This window comes from Populus alba, chromosome 17, assembly GCF_005239225.2.
Source record: "Populus alba chromosome 17, ASM523922v2, whole genome shotgun sequence".
NCBI classification, from domain to species: Eukaryota; Viridiplantae; Streptophyta; class Magnoliopsida; order Malpighiales; family Salicaceae; genus Populus; species Populus alba.
Window position 1 is genome coordinate 16538835 of NC_133300.1, and position 18515 is coordinate 16557349.

General features: G+C 33.6%; 2 protein-coding genes across 8 annotated transcripts; both read right to left on the reverse strand.

The window, feature by feature from the left end:
* Window positions 1-817: 817 nt before the first annotated feature.
* LOC118029714 (uncharacterized) lies at window positions 818-9285 on the reverse strand. Of its 6 annotated transcripts, none has more exons than XM_035033630.2 (10): window positions 9128-9285; window positions 8072-8303; window positions 7745-7940; window positions 4786-4956; window positions 4585-4701; window positions 3259-3456; window positions 3106-3165; window positions 2923-3021; window positions 2097-2200; window positions 818-1479 (listed from the first exon to the last, which is right to left on the reverse strand). In XM_035033630.2, exons 2-9 carry the CDS (start codon window positions 8212-8214, stop codon window positions 2099-2101), a joined length of 1086 nt encoding a protein of 361 aa, XP_034889521.1. In that variant the 5' UTR covers window positions 8215-8303; window positions 9128-9285; the 3' UTR covers window positions 818-1479; window positions 2097-2098. The 6 variants fall into 6 exon arrangements, with proteins under 6 accessions (XP_034889521.1, XP_034889519.1, XP_034889518.1 ...); XM_035033628.2 differs by having other exon boundaries at window positions 818-1483; XM_035033627.2 differs by having other exon boundaries at window positions 2097-2218.
* Window positions 9286-15062: 5777 nt separating this feature from the next.
* On the reverse strand, window positions 15063-17526 carry LOC118029713 (proline dehydrogenase 2, mitochondrial). Of its 2 annotated transcripts, XM_035033623.2 has the most exons (4): window positions 16907-17524; window positions 15726-16371; window positions 15395-15635; window positions 15063-15300 (listed from the first exon to the last, which is right to left on the reverse strand). In XM_035033623.2, exons 1-4 carry the CDS (start codon window positions 17474-17476, stop codon window positions 15261-15263), a joined length of 1497 nt encoding a protein of 498 aa, XP_034889514.1. In that variant the 5' UTR covers window positions 17477-17524; the 3' UTR covers window positions 15063-15260. The 2 variants fall into 2 exon arrangements, with proteins under 2 accessions (XP_034889514.1, XP_034889515.1); XM_035033624.2 differs by lacking the exon at window positions 15063-15300 and having other exon boundaries at window positions 15497-15631; window positions 16907-17526.
* Between the last annotated feature and the right edge of the window lie 989 nt (window positions 17527-18515).

Below are 18515 nucleotides of genomic sequence, written 5' to 3' on the forward strand. Positions count from 1 at the left end.
TGGGAATTTGAATGTCGAAGCTTCTAATATTTAATCCAAAAAGAAATAGTAAAAAGTAAAAAGTGAGAAGATTTTAATTAGTTAAGTTTTGATTTCTTTAAACAAATATTTACTTACCTAAATCTTTATCGATTTAGGAGTGTGATTACGGTTATTTTTTAAAATATTTTTTGTACCAAAATGTATTAAAATAATATTTTTTTATTTTTTAAAAATTAATTTTGAAATCAGCACATCAAAACAATAAAAAACATACAAAAAAATTTAATTTTTTACAAATAAATAAATAAATTTTGGTGAAACGTGGTTTGCATCGCGTTCATAAACGCCATGATGTGATATAAATTTAAAATTTGAATTAAAAAAAGACATTCTTATTTTTGCACTAATTTTTAAAGGAATGTATTAATTGGATTTAAAACTTGAATTAGAAAAACATTCCCTTTTTGCACTAATTTTTAAGGGGATGTAGAAAAAGACATTCCTTTTTTGTACTGATTTTTAAATGAATGTATTAATTGGATTTAAAGCTTGAATTAGAGAAATATTCCTTTTTTGCACTAGTTTTTAAAGGAATGTACTGATTGGATTTAAAATTTGAATTAGAAAAACAAAAATCCTTTTTTGCACTAACTTTTTAAAGGAATGTATTAATTGTGTTTCTATACAAGTTAAAGTGCTTGAAAAGGAGAAAGATAAAAAGGTTAGTCAATAATTAAAGAATATTTTCCTTTTGAAAAGGAATCAAATTCTTATATTTTCCAAGTTAATCTTTTGGTTAATGTATCAATACAGAAAAATAATTAAAATAAACTACTAGAGATAAAAGGTTACATCTTTATATATTAAAATGACAAGAATTTATATCTTTATTTTTTTAGGTTTCTGTTCTACCATTAACCATCATACTTTATGATTCTTCTAGACATATCTTACACTTCTATCTTGAAACCCTAACCAAATTTAACCTTAATGGTTGCCAGCACCATTATTAAAGGGAAGATTTGCCGACACTTCTGTCCACTTGCACGGGCATCCACTGCTTAGGAATAAATTCTGTCGAGACATTAGCTTCATTAGAGCCTATACTTTTGCATGTTGGGCGGAAAGTAAACCACTAGACAGTATGCAGCAAATGCATGGAACTTATCAAAAAAGGCGATTCTTCAATGGTGCTCTTGATGTCTATCTTCTTATTGAAGAACTAACCATGATGCTTCCAAGCAATGTGTATCTGCAGGCTTGACACAAGGGACCAGACAACATATATCTTCAACTATTCTACGGGTGTTTAAGGATGCTCAAGAACAATTTTGCAACTTCACGTTTTCTCGATGATTACACATATGAAGCATTTCTGATGCCCTAATTTTGTGATGATGTCCCACTACCAGCCCAATCTGGCTGGATAAGAATTCTCTGTCAGCCAAAATCTTTATGAGCTGGTTGGCACGAGAAACTTCTGTTGACTTGCAATCTCTAACTAGGAACAAGAAGCAAAAAGAAATGAAGTGAATCAACTCTCCTTCTAAGAAGTAGCAAGTGTAATTATTACCTATCAAGCAAGGTAAACAGACGAGCATGTCATTTTAGTTGATTTACTCAGGCAGTTCTAAGATGGAAAACAAATTTTAAGGTTAACAGGGTGAGAGGCATGTCCAGGGCAGGAGAGGCGTTTAAAAATAATTCTTGAAATATTATACCGATATTACACACCTCCCATGCAATCATTGCTGAAAAGACACGATCTAGTCATCATCTTTATCACTATCATATTCAATGCATTACAATCAAGAAGAGAATCCCATCCTAGTAGGAGATGACTAGATCTGACCACTAATGTCACACTACTTTCTCCAATCCGTATGCATCACATGTTCCATGGACATTTTCAACTCCACCAAGCAACTATGGAGCATCAGGCCATCACGGAAGTTAATGCTTTATATACATTTTTCATACTAAAAGATAGTTCATGACAAAAGAATAAAAGAATCAGAATGTATGGAGTAACTAAAGGCTTAGCTCCCTTTAAAGAAGAGAAAAGAATGTATGGAGTAACTAAAGGCTTAGCTCCCTTTAAAGAAGAGAAAAACCTTCATTGTAACTGTTCCTGATTCCTGTTAATTTCTGTGGAATGACTAAGCTTTCCATTCTTCTTGTCATACTCCTGTTTCAGCTCTTCCAAACGTCTGGACACCTGATGACGAATCCACTCCTTTTTCATGAATAATGAATAAAGTTCTACTTCAAAAACTAAGCCGGTTCAATATGCAGGAACGCTAACACATAACATTGCTAGGGGTGTGTGTCTAAGCATAATGTAAGCAACTACCCAAAATACAGCCAAATTGCTCAAATATCCAACAACATTATAAAATGCGCACACACAGACATGATACATATGGCTCCCCTTATAAATCATCAAAAATAGTTCCACTAATATTTATGGCTCCAAATATTAATAATTCTTTACCGATTCATGATTTTAGGAGGAACCATATATTTTCTCGGGGTTGTATTTCATATTTTTCAATATTCTGTGTCAAGAATACAAAACATACACAGGAAAAGTGGCTGTATCAAATCAACCAAAACAGACTTTAAGAATATCAGAATTTTTGGCAGCTTAAACAGAGATTGCTACTGAATGACAGCAAACTTTTATTAAATATCACTGTAAAATACAACATGTTTACTGGCTCAAAAGATTAAAATCCAAAGATCATCATAGAAGCACAAGACTGTCTATAATTATAATTTGACTATACTGACACAACATACAGAAAATGGATGGAGATAACCAGAGCAACCATGATATATAATAAGTGTGATATGATGGTAGAATGTAGAGTTCAAATGAAACTCAAATTTTTGCTTTTGCTTAAACACACGCCAGCCACACACAGAGAAAGAGAGAACCTTGATGGAGTTAGCCATAGGCAGTACTGTATCTGGATCCATTGCACCCTCAGGGAAATTACGCAAAGCATGTACAAGCTTCTCAAAGGGCAATTTGACCTGAAAACAAAAAGAAAACCAATTATAAGCCGGGGATGTGCGGCTATTTCTTTCAGAGTAGACAAAAAAATCTTGGATCCTCACCAAGTCATCATGGCAATATTTTAGCAGTGCCAGGCCCACTTTGAAAACAATTTTTACACCCTGGCAAAGAAGAAATTGCAGAGAAATATTAACACCCAGACCATATGTAATGATCCTTCCCAGAAAAACCGTAAAAAATGATTAATAACTGACCTCATAAAGGAAGACATCCCAAATCCGAAGGGCCAAGTGGAATGGAAAAGAGTATGAGAAAACAGTTATAAACCACTGGCTTGCATACATGCTAGGATTTATTATTTCTTGTGTGAAATGCTCTCCCAGTTTCGGCATATGCTCCTTCATCAAGCAGTCAAACTGAAACAGATATTGTTGAACAAGAGGCAGACCCACCTGACACAAGTATAAAATATAACTTCTCACTGGATGAAAGTGTTTTCAAAGCCCAAGAAGAGTGGATGAGGTGCTGTTCCCACAGACTCCAGTTCAAAATAGTAAAAGAGGCTACAGGTGGTTCATATGCTCATATCATACCAATAAATGGTTGATGGAGTTTTGGAGACGGTAATAAATCTTGGCAGTTTACTGACCATTACATTCCTTTTTCTCTCTCAAGTATGAAGCAGCTCATTTACATGAAGCATGCGGTGAAACCTACCATTGAACGTACAAAGATCAATCTAACTCTAAGAAAGCTTGAAGGAGCCACAAAACTCAGAATAGGATGCCACCATAACTAGGTGGAAAAAGATTCTCTCACCTTTTGGTATCACATGAAATAAACAAATTTCAAATGGTCATGATACTGTGGATGACTAGTGGATTCATAATTTTGGTAACTACAGAAAACTTGTCTCCACAAAACGTAATTCAAAACTAATAGACTATTTTTTCTTTCCTTAAGGAGTATGGAATCAAAGTTAAAACTCCATGGTGGCTGGCCTTTTCCTAAGTTTGAGGAAGCGGTAAGCCACTCCTCTAGGTTATGGTATTTGAAATTGTAATGTAGATAAATATGCATCTTGTAATTCTGAACTTGGCCAAACAAATTATCAAGAAGCGGTCCCAGCTCCTTATCAAGGCATTCCAAGTGTAAGTGTGCACGAGTGGTGTGCGTGGGAGAGAAACAGAGGAAATTCAAGCCTGATTTCGAGGGCATCCTTCATTTTTTTTTAACGCTAACAGAGGATATAATTCTATAAGCTACTATTAAGTGAAAAGTTGCAAGTGACACCACCATTATATGGTGTATGTATTGTCAAGGAAGTTGATGGATGATAACGCTTCCTTTCAGCACTCTCCCTGAAACACCAAGCCACCACAACAAAGCCACATGAAAACTTGTTGAGATGTATAAATGCAAATCTTATCGCAACATGTTGCTTTATCTCGCCCAGTTTGTGCTGACTTGATAGTGATCTATATCTATGATTGTAGGGAATTAGCATCTCACAGCCAATAATCTAAGCTAACCACAACTTTACAAATGTGAACAAGAAGCTCTTTGTATAAATGAATTACCTGATATAATCCCTCCATTGGAGCATGGACCGCTCCTTTCAGCAATGCAACCAACAACCAAAAAGCATCCTCTTCACTCATATAAAGAAGTAGTAAACCAGCTAAAAATCCCATCCCCTGCATTTTTTAACAATTGAACTGTCATTCTCCAGTCAGTGAATTAAGTAAATTTAAGATCCATAAATCACACAAGTTTCAGACCTGAACATATCCAACATCTCTATCATACACAGAGTAAGCCTTCAAAACATTGTATAGCGACCTTTGACCAGGACCATGTCTCTGCTGGAAGAAAACATGTGATGGGAAGGTCCGAGAAATATCTCTAATTATATCCAGCTCCGATGCTGATGTCTCATATATAACTAGTTGCTGCAGTAAATTTATAGTTTCATCATTATGACACAAACTAATCTATGTGTGGCTGTGTGCACATGCAAGCAGAGGGAAAAGAGCATGAAAAGCTAAAATTAACATCAGAAACCAAGAACTGTGCATTCATTTATTATTTTTAGGATATAATTCCCCAGCCACTTATGATCTTTTCACAGATAATGTACTGGTTATGTAGTAGTAAATTTCTCTAAGAATAAATCCCAAGTCAATACTTGTAAAATCTCTTTGCACGTGAACAGTGAGAACAAATCACTCTTGTGTCACATCGCTAACACACATCAGAAGACAGAGCATTATTTGGTCTATTACGTGCAAAAGCTCATTAGTGTCTACCCTATTAAGGTGCCCTAAACAAAAGTTTTATCTCATAAAGCAATTTATCCTTCCAAATTTGGCTCAAAGCGAGTAAGGATAATAGCCTTGGGGTATTAGAAAGGATTAGCAAAAGAGCTTCTCAAAACCCTCATGAGGTCTAAGACCCTCTTAGCTACCCTGATGTAAAACTAAAATTGTCAAAAATAGGTAAAGAAGAACGAAATCCTTTGTCTAGCTTAGATTCCTTACAAAGAACAAAAGAAAGAAAAGCACTGAAGGACACATGATTGGATGCCAGTACGGGCTATAGAAAAGAAATGTCCCTTCTCCACGTCTTCTCATAAGAATATGATTTGTTTTACTTTACCGATTGTACTAGCAAAATGATCTACCTTGTCAGAGCCAAAAATTTCATACATGTATATACCAAAGCAGCTCCCTGGATAATGTTCATAGTTACTGTTCCGACAGATACCATGTTATCCCCTTGTGCTTTCAATTGCAACTCCAGAACAAATCACCATTTATCTATGTACAAAAAAACCTTAAATTTCCCAGCAGTGGCCATGTACATTGATCAAATAATTGCCCTGAATCTAAATTATAAGGCAGTCACACATCACTACAAGGCAATGCTATTTGAATGTTAAATGTCTTTACAAAAAGAAAAAAAAAAGCGAGATAATGTGTACAAACTAAACAAGCAACCTAGTATATGTCGATGCACACTTTATTTTTTCATCTTCTAACATACAACTTTAACATTAATAAGCATGGCAAGACACAATTGCTCATCAAGTTTTCCCAGCTAATCCCTTCCCTGACATGCTACATGGCTTCCCCAGGGAAGGGGATTATAGAGACATAACTGTCAAGTAGATGGGAAATATAGGCATTTTTCTACGATCTTTCTTAAGGGAAAAGGCCCATGGTGCTTAAATGTCTGTAATGAATGTTCTTGAAATTGGAGATTGCTAAAGTTCAGAAATTTAATTCAGGACTATATACAGCATTCAGTAGGCAATGGAAAAAATTATCCATCTCTGGTGGGACTCTTGGCATCCTCATGGACCCTTGGTCAAACAATATGGTCAGAGGATCATTTTTTAATCTGGACCGCCTTCTACAGCAAGGATTTTACAGGTGATAAACAGCAATGAAAGTAAATGGCTAGCTCAGATGCCATGGAAGCGCCATTCAATGTGCTATTTGTGGCTTTCTCTTCCCTTATCCTTTGCAAAGCGATGGTGTTATATGGAAACTCACTAATGATGGGCAATTATCTTCTAAGAGTGCTTGGGATTTGATCAAGAAAAAATGAAGCGGAGTGAACAGGTTTAAGTTGATTTGAGGGCCTCTATGTATTCCAAGGCACAGCTTTATTTTCTGGCTAGCTATTCTGGACAGGTTAACTATAAAGATGAGGCACTTCAAAATGGACAGGGTCATGGCTTCAGTTTCTGTGTTAAGCAGAGGATGATGAAGACAATTCTCTAAAAGGGTCTGGCAGCCAATTCTCCAAATTTGTGGGAATAATAGGGTCGTTTCTGTTTGGAACTCTGAGTTGTACTTGGCAAAAATCTTTATTCAGAAAAAGTCTTTTCAATCTATTTTATGAGGCTTCATTGGTGTTTTTTTCTACTGTATTTGGAAGGAAAGGAACCAAAAGATTCATAATACTGTTGCAGTAGATGAAGGTAGCACTATAAAGAACATTGTTCAGACAGTCCAGATAAGGCTTCAAGATACTAAGATTTAGCAGGAAGCAACTAGTAACCCAAACATTTCCAGATTTTGTGACTTCTGGAATTTTTTTAAGATAAATTTTCTTTCTTATTTAGATGTAAATAACTCTGGTAAACCGGGAAATTTCTGGTTTTTGATCTATGAAATTCACCATTCATATAAAAAATTAAAAAATTCTTAAGGTCTTTCTGCAACCAAGCAAAGTTCTGAAATTCATACATCTAAATCATCCGGAGGAGTATATCAGGCCATCACAAACTAAGCCCTAGAATTTTAGGCACTGCCACCATCAAATGCTCTTTTTAGCATACCGATATACCATCCACTAAAAAAGAGCCAAAGTTGATTTTAATCCTTTGAATCAGATATATTGAATAATTGTTGAAAACATTAAGATGGATAACAAATGCATGATTTAATCAATCAACATGGACTTTGATTTTAAATTTTATTATCTGATAGCTTTAAATCTTGTGCCTTTAACACCTACGTGTTGAAGTGAACAAACCAATGTGCAAAATATTCAGAAAAAGGAAGAAGTGAGGGGAGTCCGGTAACATCTGAAGAACTAAAAATGAATGATTTTAAGGCTCAAAGATAATATGAGCAAAGCCGCTACATATTACAAATAGAATCTCATTACCAAAATGATAAGCAAAAGATCTCAGGTTATATATCTCAATCAAGACAAGTGAAGGAGTACCTCATAAACCCCAGGGTTCATCAGCAAAAGGTCTCGACTTCCGGAGATCAACTGCCAAACAAGACCCCTTAAACAGTCAGGGATTCCTTTCCTTATGCGCCTCTTAACAACATGAGGTTTTCTTTGAACATAAAGCTTCCAATCACTCCCTCCAACCCCAATCATCTTCCTCCATTTTCTTACCCTTCTTTCCTCCCTGAAAATTTTTTATGTCCACAATCACTAATCAAGATTATTATCTATTAGTATCAAGGAAGATCCATCAATGAGCCTTTGGCATTAACTCATTTGGAATATTGGAAGTGACCTCCTGAAGAAACACCATACCTCTCAAATTCATAAGCTGACCTTCCTTTGGTTAAACCATGTGGTGAATTATTAACCTCTTGCTTCACAAAGCCAAACCTATCCAGTGGTCTTGGTGAAGGAAGCGGTCCTGGTTCATATTCATCTATTTTTTTCTTCTCCATGCTACTATTTGAAAGAAACTTTAGTATGCCACAAGGCAGAGGGCCTAACTCTCCCTGACATGGCAATCCACTAACCAATCTAAAATCACCTGCAAAACCAAAATTGAATTAGCTGAAAATCATACAACTAATACTATTAGTTATTACACATTGAACACATAAAAAAAATGAAAATAAAAGGGAATCAAACCTCATTCTTAACTGGAGTGTTAGTAAACCATGAGAGTATCAAAATTAACCAAAACATTCTAAACATGCAAGTAACCGTTCTGCTTAGTTAAAGAAAATGAAAACAGTATAGTAATTTTAGAGTTAATTTCAAGTATATAGGTATACAAGAAATTTTCATAACCGGTGAAGATACCTAATTAGAAGTAAACATATCCAAGCACAATGACGGCAACTAATATTGTTCAATAAAACTGAAGACACGGCAGCAGCATAGCTGTTTAGAAATGACAAGACAATAACGAGCATAAACTAAAGCAAAGGAAACCACCTTGAAAAGAAGCATGGCAATGTTTAACAGCTACAAGTATAGATGAGCAGATAAGTTAAATGCAAGAAAAATAACCAAATAAGGAGAGTTTATCAATGCTAAAACTGAACATGTACAGTTCATAATACTATACACCAAACAACAAACAATGGAGCTTTCTCTCAAGCCTAAATGAATTCAAACACAACTTCTACCAGCCAAAAAAAAAATCAGCCAACAGGATCTCAAATTCCCGCAACAGTGAATGTATCTAAAAGAGAACTTGCAGACAAGAAAAAAGGAAAGCACTGAACTTGATCATGACAATATGAACCAATAAGGCTGAAAAATAAACACCCATAAATCTTTTTCATTGACATCAAATTGGTTAATCTCAAAAACGTGAATTTATCACTACATTAAGCCAACACAAACCTTGGTTTTTAATGTTTTTTTTGCCTGGAAATGATTAGCCTACCTCCCCCTCCCCTCCTCCTGTTCAATCTATCAATAATATATCTCCAGATAGTTTGTATAATTAAGAGAGAGAAAAGTGTATATATCACAAGACTGGTACGTTTTGCAAGCCAATTGGAGCTTAATGCGTGTTGTTGCAATAAAAACTGCACTAACAGTGGAACCGACAATGACAGGCAAAATTATATCGAAAGGAAGAAAAAAAAAAAACGACGTGTCGTTTATGTTTGTTATTTTCCAAGTTGAGGCTTTAGCATTTTAAAACGGCAGCACATCGCATAGACAAAGGCCAAGCGTGAAGAAACAAGCAGTAGCGATAAGGTAATCGCGGGAAAAACATAGAAGAAGGTAGCATTTGTTTACTCTACAAGATGGAAGAAATAGAAATAATAGACAAAATAAAAATAAGATAAAATTAATTGTGTTCGTAATAAAATATTAAATAAAATAATTATTTTTATATCTTTAAAATATAAAAAAATTATTTTATTCTTGATATATATTATTATTAAACTTTTATATATATATATATACACTTTAGTTTATATTGAGTTTTGATATTAATAATATTATAATAATTTTAGTTATATAACTAAGACTAACTTAATGGGTTGACATGAGGCGTAAATTAATTCGAGTTTAAGAAAAAATAAATGAAGGATTGACTCGACCTGACTCGGTTAAAAACTTAGGTTAACTCAAGATAAAACACGAGTCAAAAACTCGTTGATATTTTTAAATAAAAAATTAAAAAAAATTTTAGGTTAGTCGAGGTGACCTTCTCGACCTGTAACTTGAACTTGGTCTAAGGTAGACTTCTGATTCTGGTTTTAAAACAATTATAATAACTATTTTTATATATATACGATGACTCGGGTCAACATGTGTTGACCCTCTCGACTTGTGACTTGGGTCTTGTCTTGGATTTAGCCCTTGAATTAAGTTTTTTAACTATAATAATAATTATTTTTATTTTATGTTAATCCAAGTTAACCTGGATCAACCCTTTTAACACGTGACCTAAGCCTTACCCCGTATCGATCCTCGAGTCGAGTTTTAAAATTATGATAATAACTATTTTATTTTTATGTTGATCCAAATCAACGATCAATACCACTCGTGATTCAGACTTTGTCTTAAATCGACCCTCAAATTAGGTTTCTAAACTATGATTATAACTATTTTTATTTTTATGTTGACTTGAGTTAACCTAACATGTGATTTGGGCCTTAGCTAATGACTCAAACTTTGCTTTGAATCAACTCCTAAGTTGGTTTTTTTTTAAAACTATGATAATAATCAATTTATGCTTACATGTCTTAGTTGAATAATTTTGAAATTGAAAGTGTTTTACAGAGATATTTTAGGAAAAAATAAATAAATATTGTCTCTGGAGATTGTCACATCTATATCTCTTGTTTTGAAAATACAGAAATTCATTTCAAAATTGCTCATAAACAATTTATTTTTATGTTTTTGTTTTTTTAACAGAATATATTTCTGCCTCCACTGTCTCTGTCCCTTCTATCTCAAGACAATATCCAAACATTATCTTAGATAACGTTTCAGTATTATCCTGAAACAGAAAAGATAAAAACAGTAAAAATAGAAATGTGTTTGGTTAAAGAGACAAAGGTACAAAAAATCAATTTTTATACTTCTCCAACATGAGGTACATTTGAGACATGTCTCAAAAAATAATATTTACTATTTTTTTTAAACCCAACTTAGTGGTCGATTCGGGGCATAACTCGGGTCTCGAGTCGGGATGGTCAACCCAGGTTGACCTAGGTTAATGTAAGAATAAAAATTATTATTATTATAGTTTTAAAATCTAACTTGGAGGTCAACTCGAGGCAAGACTCGGGTCACGAGTCGGATTAACCATTGATCGATGTCAACATAATAATAAAAATAGTTATTATAGTTTTAAAACTCGATTCGATGATCGACACTAAGGAAAACTTGAGTTATAGGTTGAAAGGGTCAACATAAGAACCAAAAGCAATTACTATTATATTTTTAAAACTCAACTCAATAGTCGATTAGGGGCAATGCCTGGATCACAAGTTGGAAGGGTCAACTTAGGTTGATCCAAGTCAATGTATAGACAAAAATTATTATTATTATTATTATTATAATCTTAAAACCCAATTCGAGAGTCGATCTAAGATGGGGTCTAGATCACAGGTTGAGATGATCAACCCGAGTTAACCAGAAAAAATACTAAAAAAAAATCAAGACAATCTTGTTTCCACCAAAAAAAGATTCAAACAAAAGTCAATGGGGTTTTGGCTCATGTTTTATCCTAGGTTAACTTTGGTTTTTGACCAAGTTAGATCATATCAATTATTTTTTCTATTTTTTTAACTTGAATCTATTTAAGTCCTGAGCCAACAAGATCCTAGATCAATTTGTTAAGCCAGCTTTGATTTTATAACTATAATTATTATAAAAATTATTAATTTCAAGAACTCAACGAATTTATAATAATAATAATAAAAAGGGCTGGTTCAGAACGTCATTTTCAGGTTGTTGTGATCATCCAAACTTTCGAAGACCATAGTTCTATGCTAATTACTCCGTTTATCTGCAATCTGTCTGTCTGTCTGTGTATTTTACAATGTCCTTGGTTGCTCTCCTATCTTTTATATCAGTTTTCTAAAACAAACCATCTCTGTGTCTTCGTTTCTTTTCGTCTGTAAACCCTACCCTTTGATTATTACTCTGTTAATGTTAACAATCTGCTCCTAACTCCTATTTTGTTCTTGCCGGTCTTCTTCAAGGGGAGAATTGAGTACTGTGCTGCTAATTTTCATTCCTTGAATAAATATCGTAGCCCGCCTGTGTCTTTTGCAATCTTTTTGAACATATATTCATTGTTTGGGTGGCAAGGCATCTGATCATCTGCTCTCTCTGTCTGTGAATATGATGAAATCTTTCAGTTGCTTGAGTGAATAGGTGCTTTGTTCTGTGTTGCTTTCCTTTCCAGCCTCGCTTGACATTTAATTTATGGATTGAATGAAGGAGAAATAGTTCAGATGGACTTGAAATTATGGGCTGGATCTCTTGAAGCAAGCGTGCTTTGAGAATAGATCCTGCATTTTTTCCTTGTACAATTCAAGGGTTTAATGAAGGCTGTTGGATCATGCATCCTCCAGACACCAGACAGAGGTCCTGGACTACACGCCATGGATGTACTTCTTCATGATTATGCGTGTGTAGGGGAAGCTTTGCGTCATAGCTACTAGCTAGGGCATCTGGAAAGAAAGCTAGAAGCAAAGGTCTAAGCGTTGCTTTCTTTAGTTATAAACCAATTTTCTCTCCGTTTTCTATTATTGATTTGAATTAATCAAAAATATATATTTAGATTTACTACTACTTTTATTTTAGACTTCAATACATCAAAAAATTAAAAAGATTCATTACTTTGGTAGGGTTTCCCGGTGCTTTCGTATGCAATTACATCATACTGAATCTTCCATGATGTTGGATTCCATCTGGAGAAATCTCCATGGAATTAGATGCAGATTTCTAGTCATAATCATACTTTCGACAACATTAGCACTCAAGGCATGCAGGTGGGCAAGCGTGATGGAAAGTGGTTGATATTGGCCTGGAATCTTTTGTTTGTTATTGTTTATAGAAAGATGAGACGAATCTTTATTTATTTCTGTATTTTAAAAATATTTAAAAAAAAATTAAAATTTTTATTTATATTTTTTTATTAACTTCAAATTAATATATTTTTAATATTTTCAAATAATTTTAATATGCTGATGTTAAAAATAATTTTTAAAAAAATAAAAAATTATTATTAACATATATTTTAACAAAAAAAATTATTTAAAAAACAACTATAACTATATTCAAATAAACTCCATACACCAATGAGTGGAAGCATGATTTCTAGCAGTGCCTGTCATTTTCTTCAAAATGCAATGCTCTTCCACTCAGCTGTCACTGCAAATCAAATGCATTCCTATAAAGAGGTCTACTCTGTATTGTTTTTCACACCCATAAAAGCACAGCTTTTTTATTTTATTTTTTTAAAATGTTAGGCTCTTTTCCTTGCACATCAAGAAACTTTAGTTGCTTTATGTCACGCGAACAATTTGCAGCCCTATATGCTGGATTTTATGCACCTAATTTGATTCTTGCTGTGTAATTATTAATTTTTCATTTTTTTTTATTTTCCAATGCATTATTGTGAAGGGTGAACCCATCCCCATCAACCATGTTGATTAGCAGTGTGAAAGAACAGATGATTGAAGGTTGGCTCTAGGTCACCCAAGCTGATTTCTGTGTAGTTTTCACTTCTTGCAAGGCCAAGTTGCACCATCATTCTGCCTTTTCAATAATATTATTTTGTTTTTATTGTTATATAATTACTTTTTTTTTTAATGTAGGTGTTCAGGTCAACTTGCGTATATCTCGACTAATCTCACGAGTCCTGAAATTAACAACTATGTAAACTTTCAGTGATCATTATATTAACAACCACAGGGCTTGAACTTAATACCACAGGGAAAGCAAAACCCTTAACCCCAAGCTTTTATTACTGGGCCACCTATTAAATGGTTGTTCTATAATTACTTAATACATCTAGTTGTGCCGCAAACTCACATTAAACAATGAAAGTGATGATTTTTTTTTTAATTTTATTTTTTAATATTTACAAATTATTTTAGTTTGCTTTTTATAAAGTTATCTTAGTATTAAACAATTATAATGCTATTTAATTGATATTTAATTTTACAAGCATTTATATTTGTTATCTTATAATTAAAAAAAAAATTATTTTACAAAATAAAGTTTTGTAACACAGTAGAGTCCATAACTTAAATTATGAATTTGACAAATTAAATTGTAAAGTCTAGAACGATCTAATATATAACTGTCTTAAATTTTTTTTAAAAGGGTCATATTTAGTTTTTCTTAAAGCTAAACCATGGTTTTTTACAAATTGTTTAAATTATCTTAAGAACCTGCTAAGTTGACTTGTTTATATTAAATTAATTTTTCTTATATAAAGACAAAAAAATTAAAATTAACTTATTTTTTTTATGGCCTGAATATTTATTTTACGTTCAAAGAATCCTGATTTCGAGAGCATGATCGATGGTGTAAAGTGGCCTCTGAGATGTGGCAATTTCCATAGAGAAGAACTGCTTGATGAAATTATTATGCCACATTAAACCTCACATACCTAATTTTAAGCCTAATTCATCTTGTTTGGTTAAATCAAAGCTGGCTTCCCTTTTTCCAGAAATTTCTTGCATTTTGGATCTTTTTTCCACATCATTTAGTCTTCAGATACAATTCTTATCCTTTTGACCTAACACAAAAAATAATTAAAGGGCTTGATCTCCCCATCACTCCACCATCAGCTCTTGCCCATTATTTTAGGACAAAATATGGAACATAATAAACACCAAGGAAAAGATGGATGCTACAAGGATTTGTTACCACACATAAAACTGAGAAACCTCATCATCTAGGGTTCAAGATCATTAAAATAAGTTGACTAGCAACTACTCCTAGCTGGACTTTAATGGCAGCCATCCATATCATGGAAACAATGTCATTTTCTAATGGCCGTGTTTTAGGTTTCTGTCCTGGTAATTTCGACAGTGTAAACGGCTCAGATTGGTGCAGATGCAAGTTGATACTCATTTTCTGATTACCTAGCATGTGAATTTGAATGCTTGCAGTAAGGCAAAGAACCATTCAAGTCTCTTTCAAGCTTTGATGTGCAAGAATTTTGCTGAGCTCATGAAAGCTCTATATGATTACAGTTTTCTTTCACAGTCCAAATCAACATGCTTGTCCCTTTGAGGGTAAGAAAAGAAACTTTAACTTTTCAGGTTGTAGTGAAGCAGATGGGAAGATCTAATTAAATCTGTCGCAGGACATTACCATTCAATAATTCTATGAACAGTTTTCTTTTTGTAATACAGCATGAATTACTTTGTATTAACGAGTAATTTGCTTTTGATTACATATTTACATTACATCTAAATTTTATTTTTAACTTTCTTTATTTGTAGAGATTGTTGTCAGCTTGTCATTGAAAGCTTTGAACTTCACTTCAAAATATAGCAGCTTTAAGCCTTCTCTTCAACTCCTTCCTGCAGAAAAAACAAAAATGAATGACTCTTGGGACCTTTTTCCAAAACCCTCCTCTGGTTTTAGATTCTTGAGTCTGTGTTAAAGTTTGTTTACCTCGTGAGTTCCCTATCAATGCTTGAAGCAGATAACAGTCCCCTATTCTCTTCAGCCCTCCTTAGAAGGTAAGGGATAACCATCTCAATAGGCCCGTATGGCGTGCATTTGCTAACTAGAAAACCTGCATTGCGTAAACCAAATGAAAGCGCATCTGACATTCCATATAGCTGTGCAAACTCAAGCTTCTGGTTCCTCTTCTCAATCCCCAAGTCTATTGCCTTCGTCGCTGCCAATCTTCCTATGTAATGTACATAGAACCCTGTATCAAATCCAAAGGCTATTACGATAGCTATAATTAATCACATATGAGTCTCCTTCATCTCTTTACCTGATTCAACATTATGTGTTGCAAGGATGACTGCATTTGAGCTATTAGCGATCTTTTCAAGCATGAAAGAAGCACAATCATTGTAGGAAGCATGTGTCTCTTGAATACTATTGTGAATTGGAGATTCATAGCCTAACGAAGAGGCTATTTTTCTTTCACTTGACATATAAGCGCCCCTCACTAACTTAATCCCCATAGGAACTCCCATCTTGTCAGCGGCTTTTGTTGCAAGTAACAACCTCTCTTTTGCGTCTTTCAAGTAGGCTTGAATTGTACCATACACAATGGGATTATCATTTTTGTTGTACTTGATTGCTGTCAAATACGTCAAATAATCAATGGCAGGTTGAACTGATATATGCTCTGCATCCACCGTCAACGGGATATTGGCCTGGACACATTTTTCACACAGTTTCCACAATCTCTCCTGGCCTAATTGGAGATCATTCTCTTCTTGTGGGGTTAATGGTTCTGGTTTTTTAAGTGTATGATACAAAGGGCTAGAATCAGAAAAAATTGGAAAACTTTTCTGTTTCCATGGAAGGTTGAAGGAAGGATCTCTTTGTTGCCACCTTAACACATCACTAACTCTCTCTAACAAGCTTAAGGGGCACATTGCTGTGATCTTTGCCACCACACTGCTCACCTGATGCAAGTAAAAAAAAAAATTAGCCTACAATATTTGATATGGTTTCTTTCTGCCAATATCAAAGAAAGACAAAACAAACTTGATAAGATCCGCGAAAGCTTGCCCGAGGACACCCCGCCCCTAAAACCAAAAGAAAGAAGTGTTCTTGTAGCCAGTGTGTTCAATTTCTGATGGGATACCTCAACCATGAAAAGGAAAGTCCTTGTTTCTCATTCTGTCACTTTCTATGATGCATATATTGCAAACTCTTATGGTCAATGGTGTACAATATGACCAGGTGGAGTCCAATTGCACACGACTGCTTGCACATGATCAACTTGATCAACGATTCTACTCGCATCCTAAGCTGTAAAACTAACATATACAGCAGGATCCATATCTAATTTCTAAAGCAAATTTCAAGAGAAACAAAACAGAGACCCGAGATACTTGAAAACAAATGAAAGAAAGAGCAAAATTAACTTGATAGACAAAATAAAAAAAATAAAAAATGGGGCTAATTATGGCTAATTGAGGAAGATATAAATCTTACAGAAGATGGAGGAAGAGACATGGCAGATTGAACAGAATCAAGAAACCCTTTCAGATTCTGATCACAAGCATCATTATTACTTGTATATTCAACAGCAAAAGCCAACATTACTCTCAAACCGGCTTCATTAACTCTCTCAATACACCTTCTGGCCTCAACAACATCTTCTCCAGCACAAAAGTGTTTAAAGAACGTATGCCTTACCGTCTTTAACACAACATCACGTAGAATATTATCTGTCTCCATAATCCTAGAATTCATAACCCACATCCCAAAGTCAACCAGAGGACCTATAGAAACCAAGTGAAGATTTGAAGATGCATGCAAGAGTTTGGTGGTTGGCAAATTTGAGAAAAGTTTTCGATCGTCATTAAAATCTAGGATGGATGGTTTTGCATGGTCTTGAATGATAGTGGGAGGTTCTTGGATAGGGGGTTCGGGTTTTTCAGCCAAATTTAGAGGAGAGACGGCGGCGGAGGCTTTAGAGGAGGAGGAGGAGGTGTTAAGAGACCTTGTGATGAAGAAACGCAGGTTTTGGAGTTGTTTTGGTGGGAGAACTTTGGTGGCCATGGAAGGTGGAAGAGATTCAGGCTTTCTGTTTTCCAAGTCTTGGGATACGGAGGTTGATATAGGAATTGTATTTTTACTGCAATTTATGACTTTATAAAAAAGGTGAAAATTGATTTAAAAAATAAATATTTCCAGTTTTTTATTTTCAATAAATATTTTTACTGCAAGAGTCATAATGGTAGATCTATAATCTTAATTTTTACAGATATTATTTTTTAAATTAAGAAATAATTTGATTTTATTATGTTGTGTTGGATATTAGATTTATTTATTAGTATTTCTTCCTTGATTTGATTATTTTGAGTACCATCATTTTTGTTTTCTTTTTACTATATTATTTAAAGTTAACCAAAATAGATCATTTTTTTTAATTTTATAAAAAATAAAAATAATATTTTTATATTAAAACAAAGAAAATATAACTATTATTTTTCAAGAAACCTTTCTTTTTTTTTTTGTGTTTCCTTTGTTATTTTTTAATTAAACTTTATATTTTCATATTAAGTTATCTCCCTAGTATGATTTCATTAACAATTTAGACGATCTTGTCTAAATTTGATAATATTATAATTTTTTAAATTTATTTTTGTTTATTTTTTAAAAAAATTTATTCTTTTAAAGAATTGATAATAATCATATATTTTTTAAAAAAATTCAATAATATCAAATTATATTTTTTAAAAAAATATTATATTAATAACGCTTCAACATCACTTTAATTTTATAAAAAAATTCAATCAAACCCGTGATGAAATAGAAGGCCACCCATCTCGTGCTCGTTGCCCATCTCGTGCTCGTTGCCCATCTCGGGCTCGTCTAATAGACCATAGAGACAAAAATATTGGCAAACTATAAAAGGTAAAGGCAGGGATTAGATATACTTATTCGTAAAAATTATTTCCGATCCTCTTGGACGTGTCTTGTTTCATGGGCCGTAGTATATTTGGAATTATGGTTAATTGTTTAAAGTATTTTTTATTTTAAAATTATTTTATTTTAAACAAATTATTTTTAATATCAACATGTCAAAATGATTTAA

What these genes read in the sequence shown, in the direction of transcription:
- LOC118029714 (XM_035033627.2), bottom strand. Translation starts at nt 8,214, where the DNA reads ATGGAGAAGAAAAAAATAGATGAATATGAACCAGGACCGCTTCCTTCA. An exon ending in TGAACCCTGGGGTTTATGAG is followed by an intron (nt 4,957 to 7,744) that starts GTACTCCTTCAC and finishes AATTTACTGCAG; the next exon opens with CAACTAGTTATATATGAGAC. An exon ending in AATATTGCCATGATGACTTG is followed by an intron (nt 3,022 to 3,105) that starts GTGAGGATCCAA and finishes TTTTGTTTTCAG; the next exon opens with GTCAAATTGCCCTTTGAGAA.
- LOC118029713 (XM_035033623.2), bottom strand. Translation starts at nt 17,476, where the DNA reads ATGGCCACCAAAGTTCTCCCACCAAAACAACTCCAAAACCTGCGTTTC. An exon ending in TGTCTCTTCCTCCATCTTCT is followed by an intron (nt 16,372 to 16,906) that starts GTAAGATTTATA and finishes TACTTGCATCAG; the next exon opens with GTGAGCAGTGTGGTGGCAAA. An exon ending in ATTGATAGGGAACTCACGAG is followed by an intron (nt 15,301 to 15,394) that starts GTAAACAAACTT and finishes TTTTTTCTGCAG; the next exon opens with GAAGGAGTTGAAGAGAAGGC.